The 11,066-nt window shown below is 48.5% G+C and overlaps 2 protein-coding genes across 4 annotated transcripts; both read left to right on the top strand.

The window, feature by feature from the left end:
* The first annotated feature begins 679 nt into the window (after positions 1–679).
* On the top strand, positions 680–5,407 carry capns1b (calpain, small subunit 1 b). Of its 2 annotated transcripts, XM_088301395.1 has the most exons (11): positions 680–843; positions 1,938–1,987; positions 2,075–2,111; positions 2,952–3,044; positions 3,863–3,920; positions 4,060–4,124; positions 4,198–4,266; positions 4,688–4,766; positions 4,844–4,960; positions 5,092–5,150; positions 5,225–5,407. In XM_088301395.1, the coding sequence occupies exons 2-11, from the start codon at positions 1,941–1,943 to the stop codon at positions 5,249–5,251; spliced, it is 651 nt and encodes a 216-aa protein (XP_088157521.1). In that variant the 5' UTR covers positions 680–843; positions 1,938–1,940; the 3' UTR covers positions 5,252–5,407. The 2 variants fall into 2 exon arrangements, with proteins under 2 accessions (XP_088157521.1, XP_088157522.1); XM_088301396.1 differs by lacking the exon at positions 680–843 and having other exon boundaries at positions 1,920–1,987.
* A 1,082-nt stretch (positions 5,408–6,489) lies between these two features.
* On the top strand, positions 6,490–10,546 carry LOC148332973 (synaptosomal-associated protein 25). 2 transcript variants are annotated; one of them, XM_088301105.1, is made up of 8 exons: positions 6,490–6,610; positions 7,248–7,405; positions 7,798–7,839; positions 7,945–7,993; positions 8,435–8,546; positions 9,487–9,633; positions 9,737–9,881; positions 10,245–10,546. In XM_088301105.1, exons 1-8 carry the CDS (start codon positions 6,535–6,537, stop codon positions 10,308–10,310), a joined length of 795 nt encoding a protein of 264 aa, XP_088157231.1. In that variant the 5' UTR covers positions 6,490–6,534; the 3' UTR covers positions 10,311–10,546. The 2 variants fall into 2 exon arrangements, with proteins under 2 accessions (XP_088157231.1, XP_088157232.1); XM_088301106.1 differs by lacking the exon at positions 9,487–9,633.
* The last annotated feature ends 520 nt before the right edge of the window (positions 10,547–11,066 follow it).

The following is an 11,066-nucleotide window of genomic DNA, read 5'->3' as shown; positions in this document are numbered from 1 at the left end:
ATCACGGCCGGAGGGCCGGCAAAAAAGGGTCAAGTGCCTAGCTCTGTTGGTGACCAGTTATTATTGAGCCACACCATGTCCCTTCCAGTATTGCAGCATTTGTGTGATTTCAGAAGTCCGCCATTTGCCCTTATACTGCTGCATTATCTCCATTTATTGCAGAGCCACTCGCGCCTTTCATCATTGCAACTTGTTCATGTTTGCCTGGACCTGCAGAGTTATAAATTTAGGTTGAAGAAGTGTGCCCCACCCCTACTGTAATTTCTTTCTGGATCGTGGATGGATGGGTCAATTCAGATTGGAATTTCGGAGAAATGCTGAGTGTTGTTGTAGTTGTCCATGGTGGCCCCTAGATGGCGAAGAGCAGTATTTCTTTCTCAGAAAAGAGTGGATTTTGCACACTGGGGAGCGCTAACAATCCAATCCAACTTGATTTCAAGAGCGCATTTCACAACAGCTGGAACTGGAACAAAGCGCTTTCCGAATGATGTCATACAAATTCGCGGGAAATTAGAACACTAATACATATAAATTAGATATCAGAAGGAGAGCAGAACAGCGACAGCCCTGTGTTGAGTCGAAAGCTAAAGAGTAAAAATATGCCTTCAAACGCCATATTCGCTCAGATGTCTTTGGAGGCATGTGGTGACGACATGAAATGGGATAGGCGCTAGGACCTCGGGACACAGCGGCCGCACCTAGTCTCTTGCGCGTAAACGTGCGCGCGCGCCCTGGGCGTGTTGACGATGCACTGAAAAGCAACTTGTCTCGCTCCTTCTGGACTCACTTGGGTTTTTGCGAGGCGCTTTGGATCTTCTGCTGCTGCTCGCCCGCCTCAATTGTGTAAGCAACGCGAACACACACACGCGCACACTGACACGGGCAACTTTCCCCCCACCCCCTGCCCCCCCTTCATTGCGTGCGCGTTTGCGTGCACGTAGTGGAACTTGACTCTGTGGTCGGGCCGGGCCGGGCTGGGCGTCTTCGTCTCCACCTGTGGAAAGTTCCAGTCAGCATCAAGTGAAGAAGACGAAAACACGAGGCCGTTTTTGAGCCGGCCGACAAATTCACATTTGATGATATTATTCGTATTTCTTAATGTTGTGCTATGCGCAGGGGCGTCGATCTGGGGTGGGGCTCGAAGCCGGTGAAATTTTGCACCCCCTCCTCCAAACGAGTCATAATATTTTTGTTTGTGCTCATTAGTGTCGTCATCACCACCCCTTAATGGCCAATCAATTATTGTGGCTCAGCTGATTGGATGTCATCGATTGTGAATGTTCTCGATTTAATACATTAATGATTCTGAACAGTATAAACAAACAAACGTTTACCTCTGCCCCCCCCCCACCCAAAAAAATACAATGAAATGAGATGTGCAACAATCAATTGATTTATTATGAACACATCAATTTTTTTTCTTGACCAACGCCAGCTTCTCAACTGTACGCAACACATGGATGAAAAATCATTTGTGAGATATTTTCCAGTTAATAGCTATATAGATGAGCACCGCTAAATGCCGTTCGAAACAATGACACCTGATTCCTAACTAAATTGAATGAATCCTAATCAATTTCGGGCCGCACGATGGCCTCACATCGACTCCGGCGTGGAGTGTGCATGTTCTTCCCGTGCCTGCTTTTCTCCGGGTACTCCGAAGAAGCTCCCACGTTCCAAAAACATGCATGGCAGGTTGACTGAAAACTTTTTTTCTGTCTCTCTGCCTGTCAACAGCTCCAGCATGCCTGTTAGCTTGGGAATAAGGGGATGGAACTTTTTTTTTTAAGTCGGATTCGTCAATTAATCTGTTTATTAACATAATTGTGGTGTCCCTATCTCATGGTATTGTCAACATGATCATCATAAAGTTGCATATTATTCCTCAAAAACAATAAAGCTCCTGTTTGTGTTTTTTTTCCGTGTCTGTATTTCAGAAGATGGATTTTGCTAAGCATTTCATCGGCGGCATCCTGAATGTGGTCAGGTGAGAATCCCGTCGGACTGGTTTTGTTAGCCGCCATTGTGCTCAAAGCTCGGCTAACGCCCGTCTTCCGCCTCTCGCCTCCCGCAGCAACATCGATCCGGCCATCTTTGTCCCGTCAGCTCCGGTAAGTGCCAGCGCGCACGCATGCAAGTGTGCGCGCGTGCGTGTCTGCTTCTCAACAGCGCTGCGCAACCTGCAGCCGACTGACTGTTTGTTTTCTTTGTGTTTCGAATTGAAACATTAAAATACAACTTTGTTTTTAGGGCCAAAAATGCCATTTCTGAACTTATTTGACCACGGGTAGGCAAGCCGTGGACTCCCATCTGAAATTGTTGAATTATGTCCTGCTAGCTTAATGCTAATGCTAAATAAAACGAGGTTGGGGTGCTCAAAGCCGTTTAGCAACAGATTGAACACAAACGGTGCAGCAACAAATGTAGACGGACAATATTAGCTCCGATATTCTTAATCCTCCGTGAAGAACGACCAGAATTCGTGCTGCCCCGATGAGCTGAGAGGAGTAAGCAAGTTGTCCGTTTCTTTTATGCTGCCCCCAGGTGGGCACACCCGAAAGAGCAGCACAACGGCCATTCAGGTGACGCACATTAACAAAAATGGGAGAATTTGTTTCGATGATGTTGTTAATGTGTCTTGCAATATTATGGAGAGCTCAAATAGAAACTCGATGTTGTTCTTTTTGGGGGGGGGGCGGGCGCTTGAATGGACGAATGTGATTTGAATATGGTTTGTGATTTGAGTGTTTTGAGATACGAGCGTGCTCACGTGGCATGAAAGTCGTATCTCAAAGCCCCACTGTCCACCAGACTGCGCAAGACAATCGATGAAAACTTTTCAACTTGCACATCGAGGAAGGTTGCAAGTGCGTGTGTGCCAACTAACTCATTCATGGTTTGTGCGTGCGCGCGGCCGAACACTGACTCTTTTGTGGTCGTGCCGGTTTCAGCCTCCTCCCCGCAGACCTCTGGCGTTCGAGGAGGCCCACGAGAACGATGAGGAGAAAGCGTTTCGCAGAGCCTTCAAGAAGCTTGCGGGAGACGTGAGTCATCCACGCACGCACGCGCGTCAACTGACAAGCACGCAAGAAACACGACTGCGTGTTGTTCAACACGTGTTAGTGTCACGTTGTCACTCGTTGTTTGTCCGTCGGTCATCGTGAACTAAGCCCCGCCCTGCTCACGTCTCGTTTCCCCGGTTTGTCTGCTTTTTACGCACGCACGCACGCACGCAGTCATATTTGCACACATGAATCAAGTGCGGTGTGACCGGGAGGGGCGAGCAGGAAGCATCGTTGCCAATTTTGCCCACGAGGGGTCGCGCTGACGACTACGAAAGAGAGAAAAAAAAAAAAGGTTCACATTTTGATATGAGTTAGAAAAAAAAAAATTCCAATTAATAACGTCTTCCCAGCGCTCCTCAAATGCGTACCTTGCCGACGCTCCTGCAGCGCACGCGCACGCGCACACACACTCACACTCACGCATTCCGCACATCGTCATGCCCGGGAAGCCCCGCCTTTGGGCTTTGCTGTGTGCGTGCGTGTACGTTGGCACGCCAAAGACTCGGGGTGTGTCACAAGAGGCATGTGAAACGTGTGAGAAGCGCGTGTGCGTTTTTTTACACGTACGTGCATGACCGTGGTCTTTTGTGCTGAGTGTGTGTGTCTCGTGAAAGGGTGTGTGTGCGTGTGTGTTTTTCTTGTCTGCACTTTGAAATGCGTGCGTGTGTTTGTGTGTGTTGTTGTCTGCGTGCACAGTGCGTCGTGTGTATGTTCCATTAGTTTCTCTGTTTTGCCTCAGTCATTCGTGTGTGTGCGTGTTTAATGGGTGAACAAAAATTGTTGTTTGTGTTGTTCAGGACATGGAGGTGAACCCCAAAGAGTTGATGCACATCCTCAACCAAGTTCTCACCAAGCGTGAGTCAAACGCGCACGCACACACGCGAGTATAACCACGTCACGCTAAGCTAACGAGCCGTGTTAATGTTGGAATATACGAGCGCGTGCGAACCACTTCACGTTATGCTAACGGGCCGATGCTAATGTTTGGCGTCAGACGGCAATTTGAAGACAGACGGTTTCAGCATCGAGTCGTGCAGAAGCATGGTGGCCGTCATGGACGTATCCTTTTATCATCGACGATGACCGTCAATGTTATCGGCGGTACGTTTGCCCTTAACGCCGGCGCCTGCAGAGCGACAGCACGGGCAAGCTGGGCTTTCACGAATTCAAATACATGTGGAACAACGTCAAGAAATGGCAGGTGAGTCGCTTGCAAACGTCGTGACCTCCGCCAAGGAAAGGCGTTTGTCCCTTGAGTTGTCACTCCCGCTTCAAGTTGACTGTAACGGCATGTCCACAAACCATTTAATACCAAACGCCATAGACAGGCTAACGGAAATTTGCATCGTTGTTGCGGTCATTGTAAAGCTTCAAACGGGTGCTACTTTAATATTCGGAGCAGCAACGCGTACCGGCGCGTGCGGCGTGCGACCACGATGACACGTTCTCTGTTTCGCCAACACTGGCGAGCGACCAGTCCGTTTCTCTGCGGGTGGCCTGAGCAGGACCTGAAACTTGCTGGCAACCGACACACACACGCACGCACACTTGAGAGTGGCTGGCGACCAATCCGTTGTCTGCGTGAGTGAGAACTTTTGAAGTGGCTTCTGTGTTTTTGTCAGGGCATCTACGTTTCGCACGACAAGGACAAGTCGGGAGTCATCTGCAGCAAAGAGCTCTCGCACGCCTTCAAGGCGGCAGGTGTGTACAAGCGTCACCAGCGCCCGCGCGCTACCGACGTTCGCTCACACTGCGTGTGTGCGTATGTGCGTGCGCAGGCTTCCCTCTGAACGAGCAGCTGTACAAGATGATTATCCGTCGCTATAGCGACGAGCACGGCGACATGGACTTTGACAACTTTGTTGGCTGCCTAGTGCGACTGGATGCCATGTGCAGTGAGTATTTGCGCACTCACGCGTGCACAGACTTACGCTCACGCTGTGTGTGTGTGTGTGCGTGTGTGTGTGTGTGTGGGGGCGTGTGTGTGTGTGCGTGTGCGTGTGCGTGTGTGTGGGTGCACACTCAGGAGCCTTCAAGACTCTGGACAAAGGAAACAGTGGCTCAATTAACCTGGACATCAAAGAGGTGAAATCTGTGTGCGTGCGCGCGCGCGCGTGCGTTGGCGACTGACGTCTTTGAACCGTTTTTTTGTCATCCAGTGGCTTCAGCTGACCATGTACTCGTGAAGCTTCGGCGTTGTTGTCACGCCAACGGGACCAAAGAAGGCTGAGCTGCAACTTGGAAGTGTGAACTTCCTGCAGCTGCCACGTGGTGGCACCACAACCTTTTTTTTTTTAAGTTGACATTTTTCTCTCCAACAATAAAAATAAAAAATGTCCTGATTGTGGGTTTGTTTTGTGTCACTCGCAACCCCGGTAATCCACTGCAGTCATCTCCAACTTTCTTTCACGTCACATCTTCTCCAAGCAACTTGAACTCATTTATGCAATTTCAGTTTTTGGGTTTTTTTTGCCCCCCCCCTCCCAGATCGTTTGGGAGCAGAAGCGACATACGAGAGTGACTTTGCAAAGTAGTTCTTTTCCCCCCATTTTTTGCAACTTTTTACTTTTACCTACCCTCTAGTTCCACGTCACGTTGTTTTTCTTACTTTGTCCCATTGTTAAACTCCACAAGAGTTGCTTTGTTTTCTCTAACGACTTTCCAGTCGAGTTCCTTTTTTACCTTCGTTGCTTTCCAACTGAAAACCTGTGACTGCCCATTTTGCAAACAGTCTTACTCACCGTTGTTATTTTTCAAAATAAAGACTTTTGGAGTATCTAGTCATTTTAGGCACTGGTTGCTCTTTCTTAGTTACTACTTTCCTTTGCGCACATAACTTTGACTTTATACACTAGTTCCTTTTCTAGTCACCATTACTCATCAGGAATATTACTTGTCACCAAAGTCACGTTTTACTCTGCCGCGATGACTTCCCACAATCGTTACTTTCTACAATAGTTACATTTCACAAATGACATTTTTTTTTCCAGACTTGTTACTCTTTACCAAAAATGATTTTATTTTTAACAGCAGTTACGACCCATTTTACAATCGGTACACCAAACGAGTTACTTTTAATAGTCAAACGTACTTTGGATTCAATTTAATATCATTACAATGTTATTTATTTTACTTGACTGTGTACTTTACTTCTTGTGGTCACGTTCCATACATACTTTTTCTTTGTGTGGTACTAGTTCATTTTAATTTTTTTTTTTTTTACGTCACACAACCCTCTGATGGTTACCTTGCACATGATTTAATTTTGCACAGTAGTGACTTTTGCAATCCTGATTACTTCCCAGGGTTGTTATTTCCATCAGTTTTTTGATACACTTTTTACACTACAGGAGTTACTTTTTAGTAACTCCCCGCAGGATTTACTTGTGCACATGACCATGAGAACGCCGCCGCCCAAGATTGACGGCTCTGAGGTTGTCGTCGGAGGGAGCAGAGAAACAGGAGGCGGATGGGCGGGTCCCGAGGACGGGGAGGTTACGTGACAAAGAGATTTGCTCGACATGTTCACGATGGACTCGTGACAGGTAAGACACGTCTCCTCTTCCTTTCTCCACAGGACGTTTTTTGAAAGATTATCTTGCGCGCGTATGTCAACAAGAAGTCATGTTGTTCTCGAGCTGATGCTAACAACTCCTTGGCATTAAATGAGATGCACACTTACAGAAAGTAGCCATGGGCGAGTACCAATTGCCGGTATCCGTACGGTATCGGACCCACAGCAACCGGATTGCAAGTATCGGGATCTCGTGATGGCTGCCGATAACGGTTCCCGATACTTAAGGACAAACAAACGGGACGTGGAGTAAGTCCTCCTCCCCAGACGTTGGCGTTCCACTGCGGCAGTTTGACACGGGCCAATTGGCGAGCACCTTCAAAAGAAAGAACGATCTTTGTTCACAATTATTTGCCATGATGCAAATTTTAGTTTGAGGAATCCAAAGTACGTGTTAGATTCGAACTCCGCATCAACTCAAGAGAGAATACTTGTCGTTATTGGTGGTATCGGACATCTGCAATAGAATTGCAACACAAGTATTTCCAGATGTTTCGTTTTCATTCGTTTCTGTTTTGGTCACATTCAGCCCAGAAGAAAATCTTTGTTAGAATTGTGTGCGTGTGCGTCATGAGAGATGAAAATGGTGAAGTCATTGTGCCCCGCAGGTGACGGAAGCGCCCGATGCTTTGTGCTCATCTCAGCACCTGCCATTGAACATTGGCGCACGCGTGCGCACACTCACGCAGGCAGCATGACGTCCGAGCCGTCCGCCCCGAGTGAGCAGGCGGGGCTACAAAGGAGGGCCAATCAGGTGACAGATGAGGTGAGGGTGACCAATCAACTTGGTTGGCTCGATCACGTCTCACGTGATGCGTTTGCGTGTTTGCGCGTATGCGCAAAAGTCCAACGGACGCCTCATGTGTGTGGAGAGGTTAGACAAACGTGCACGCGCGCCCAAACCACGTGGGTCTCTTCAACAGCACCTGGCTCACCTGGTTGCCATGGAGATGTGTGCCTCTCACGCACACGCAAATTTGTACAAACATAACACGCATGCACGCACCAATAAGCACGTACACGAAGATACACTCACAGGAACAAACACACGCACGCGTATGTGCGCGCACAAACATGGACATCTTTTCTTCCTTTCCTTTGATGATGTGGAAATGTTAACGACTTTGTACGTACGCGCGTGCGTGCGTTGCGTTGCAGTCGCTGGAGAGCACACGCAGGATGATGCAGCTGGTGGAGGAGGTACACACACACACGCGCGCACACACACGTGGCCAGTTGTCGATATTCATTTCAGCCAAACATGTCAGCACGCGTGTGCGTGTGCGTGTGCGTGTGTCTTAACAGAGCAAAGACGCCGGCATCCGAGCGTTGGTCATGTTGGATGAACAAGGAGGTAAAACTTGCGCAACCTGCGAACGACACGAGCAGTCCGGTAAGGCGTGACGTCACGAACATACGTCGCACATGTCGAGTTTAGGACGCCCAGTTTGGCCATTTGGTCTGTAAGCCCCGCCCACAGCGGTGGTCCAATGTGGTGATTTTTGGCACACTTGCATGTTGGTTGAGCAACTTTGTGTTCAGGTTTTGACCAAGGTGCCGCGAGTCAACAAAAATAAACTCCACGACTCCAACTGAAATGAAAAAACAAAAAAAAAAACGTTTCCACTTCCAAAAGCAAGTGCATCTCGAAATGGAGCAAAACGGCGCTTCCATTTCAGATTTGGCACAATTTCACACGTTTTCATCCATCTGCCATTTTTGTTCACGTCACAAAAATGAGCGAGAGCAAACAATCTAAAAGCTTTTTCTCGGACTTTTTTTTTTCTCCCGTCAGAGCAGCTGGAGCGCATCGAAGAAGGTTTGGATCAAATCAACTCGGACATGAAGGAAGCCGAGAAAAACCTGACCGACTTGGGAAAATGTTGCGGCCTCTGTGCTTGTGACAAGTACGTGGATGGCGATGCGTGCGCGCTGTGCATTACGCCGCAGACGTTCCCACCGCAGCGACCGCAGTTGCTCCATTTGTTGAGGAGCAGAAAAGTGCAGTTGAGAAACTTGAGCCGTCAATCTTCCACAGCGAAACCAACTTCCGTGCTGCCTTGAGACGAGAGCTCGGACCTCCAATCATCTTTCTCCCTTCAATTGAACGCAAATGCCTCGACGGCTCCCAAAAGCAAAACGTCGTCTTTGTAATGAGAGAAAAGAGCACTGCAACGTTGGACCTTCTGATACATTTTTTTTTTTAAAAAAGAAGATGAGGAATAAAATTGAGAAGAGAGGCGGGCCGACGGGGAGCGAAAATAGACATTGTAAGCGCGCAGTTGCAAAAGCTCGAGTTTGTGGGGGTCCGCTCCTCGTAATTCAATGGAATGTCAAGAACTGAAGCGTCGCCACAAATGCGGCGCTCTTTATGCGCCGCGACACGCCGGCCGAGACACAAACAAAGACACACGTCTGCTTTATGAGTCCGCGTCACATTTGCCGTCAGGCCGCGATTTCGGTGCCGTCGTGGCCTTGACCCTCCGGCCTCATTCATAAAAAAAAAATAAAAAATTGGTCGCGAGTAGATTCAACACAGGCACGGGGGCCGATTCGTGGGCCGGACTAAAATCCAATTGTTTGTTAATCAAACGCTTTTTTAAAATTTGTGGCCCCCCCCGCCCTAAAAACGGGTGTCTTGATGAGGGCTCCCAAATGCAGGTGCCGCAGTTTGGCTTCAGCCAGCGCAGGCGCTTCCCCTCAACCAGCAACCAGTTGTCACCTGCCGGTTTGGTAGAAGCGCCTGCGGCGACAGCCAAACGGTGGCGCCGTTCTTGCTTTCCGGACCTGAATTTGACACCTTGAGGCTCGACCGTCCGACAGCCTGCCGTTCTCTCCTTACGTCAGATTGAAGGCCTTCGAAGAAAGCGGAGCCTACAAGGCGGTCTGGGGCGGCGGCTGCGGACCGGACGCGGTGGTGTCCGATCAGCCGCCGTCATCTCGAGTGGTGGACGAGCGCGAGCGGATGATTATGAGCGGAGGATACGTCCGAAGGTGAACGCGCGCCGCGCAAAGCCGACCGAGCCTTTTGGGAAAGGTTCGCTCGAGGCCGGCCGGCCGTCTGGCAGCTGCGTAAACCAAAGTGTCTTTGTGTCAGGGTGACGCAGGACGCCCGGGAGGACGAGATGAACGACAACCTGGCCCACGTGGGCAGCATCGTGAGCAACTTGAGGTGCATGGCGCTGGACATGGGCAACGAGATCGACTCGCAGAACGTGCAGATCGAACGCGTGCAGGGAAAGGTCAGCGCGAGAACGCAAATCCATTTCTTCACAAAGGTCGCCGGCGCGCTGGGACCGATCCCAGCTGACTTTGGGCAGAAGGCGGTCCAACTGGACATTATTTCATAAAATGCACAGTTAACATCAAGAGATTATGATTCAATGATTTCATTTGCAATTGAAAAGCTAATCGGCAGGTTGAACAACAAATCCATGAAAATTAGTTTGAGCATTGATGATCCATTAATTGTTGCACCCCGATCAACTGGCGACGTTCGCTTCCAATGTTAACTCCGAGACTTCCGATGATTTTCATACCTGGGCCATCGTTGGGCATTTAAGCGACCTAATGTTTGTTTGTTTTTGTTTGCTGGGTTTGCGCAGGCCATTCTGAACGTGACGCGCATCGACACGGCCAACCAGAAAGCCAACAACCTCATGAAAAGGTAGAAGACGGAGTAAGCGCTAGCCTCAGCCTTCGACGTTAGCATTTAGCCGGCTGCTTCGACAACGGAGCGCCCCGGCAACATTCCGTCCTTTGCCAAAAGTGTGCCGATGACGTCGCTTGCTATTTTATATTTTCTTAATCTGTTTCTTTGACTCCATGTTGTTCACCCCTGTTTGTTGTGTTTGTATTTTCTGAGTTGCTAAATAAGAATAAGAATAATAAAGTACATTTGCCGCTACTTTTTGAGAGGATCCTTTTTTTTCAGTGTCGTATTTCCAAGGCAATGTTATGCACGCTTGCATTCTGACGATTTATGGGGACCTCTAGTGGCCGAGCAAGACATTACAAATGGCAACTGTCACTGAAAAGCTTGCTGCTGGGAGAATATTTTGTTAGCACGGTTGAACACATTTACAAGCGACAAATATGCTTTTAACACGGAGCAAAGAACATACACAAGCGTCATCCACACGAACGAACAAAAGTAACCTGGCACGTTCAATTTGCACTCATCCATTTCTTTTTCATTCCCGGACAACGAGGAAAAGAAAAGACCGTTTTGGACGCCAAATCCGAAAGGTACGGAAGAGGATTAGGGCCATGAATGAGAAAAAAAAAAGATTGGAAGGATTCTGACTTTAATCTCAGAATTCTGACTTTAAAGTGAGAATTCTGACTTTAAAGTCTGACTTTAAAGAATTCTGACTTTAAAGTCAGAATTCTGAGATTAAAGTCAGAATCCTTGCAATCTTTTTTTT

Source organism: Idiotropiscis lumnitzeri, chromosome 7 (assembly GCF_059441095.1).
Source record: "Idiotropiscis lumnitzeri isolate Australia: NSW breed Sydney's pygmy pipehorse chromosome 7, RoL_Ilum_1.0, whole genome shotgun sequence".
NCBI classification, from domain to species: domain Eukaryota; kingdom Metazoa; phylum Chordata; class Actinopteri; order Syngnathiformes; family Syngnathidae; genus Idiotropiscis; species Idiotropiscis lumnitzeri.
The sequence above is the reverse complement of the archived record's forward strand: the minus strand, read 5'-3'. Positions and strand labels throughout refer to the sequence as shown.

What these genes read in the sequence shown, in the direction of transcription:
- capns1b (XM_088301395.1), top strand. Translation starts at nt 1,941, where the DNA reads ATGGATTTTGCTAAGCATTTCATCGGCGGCATCCTGAATGTGGTCAG. An exon ending in CAACCAAGTTCTCACCAAGC is followed by an intron (nt 3,921 to 4,059) that starts GTGAGTCAAACG and finishes GTTTGGCGTCAG; the next exon opens with ACGGCAATTTGAAGACAGAC. An exon ending in TTAACCTGGACATCAAAGAG is followed by an intron (nt 5,151 to 5,224) that starts GTGAAATCTGTG and finishes TTTGTCATCCAG; the next exon opens with TGGCTTCAGCTGACCATGTA.
- LOC148332973 (XM_088301105.1), top strand. Translation starts at nt 6,535, where the DNA reads ATGGGCGGGTCCCGAGGACGGGGAGGTTACGTGACAAAGAGATTTGCT. An exon ending in TCACGATGGACTCGTGACAG is followed by an intron (nt 6,611 to 7,247) that starts GTAAGACACGTC and finishes TGTGCCCCGCAG; the next exon opens with GTGACGGAAGCGCCCGATGC. An exon ending in CCAATCAGGTGACAGATGAG is followed by an intron (nt 7,406 to 7,797) that starts GTGAGGGTGACC and finishes GTTGCGTTGCAG; the next exon opens with TCGCTGGAGAGCACACGCAG.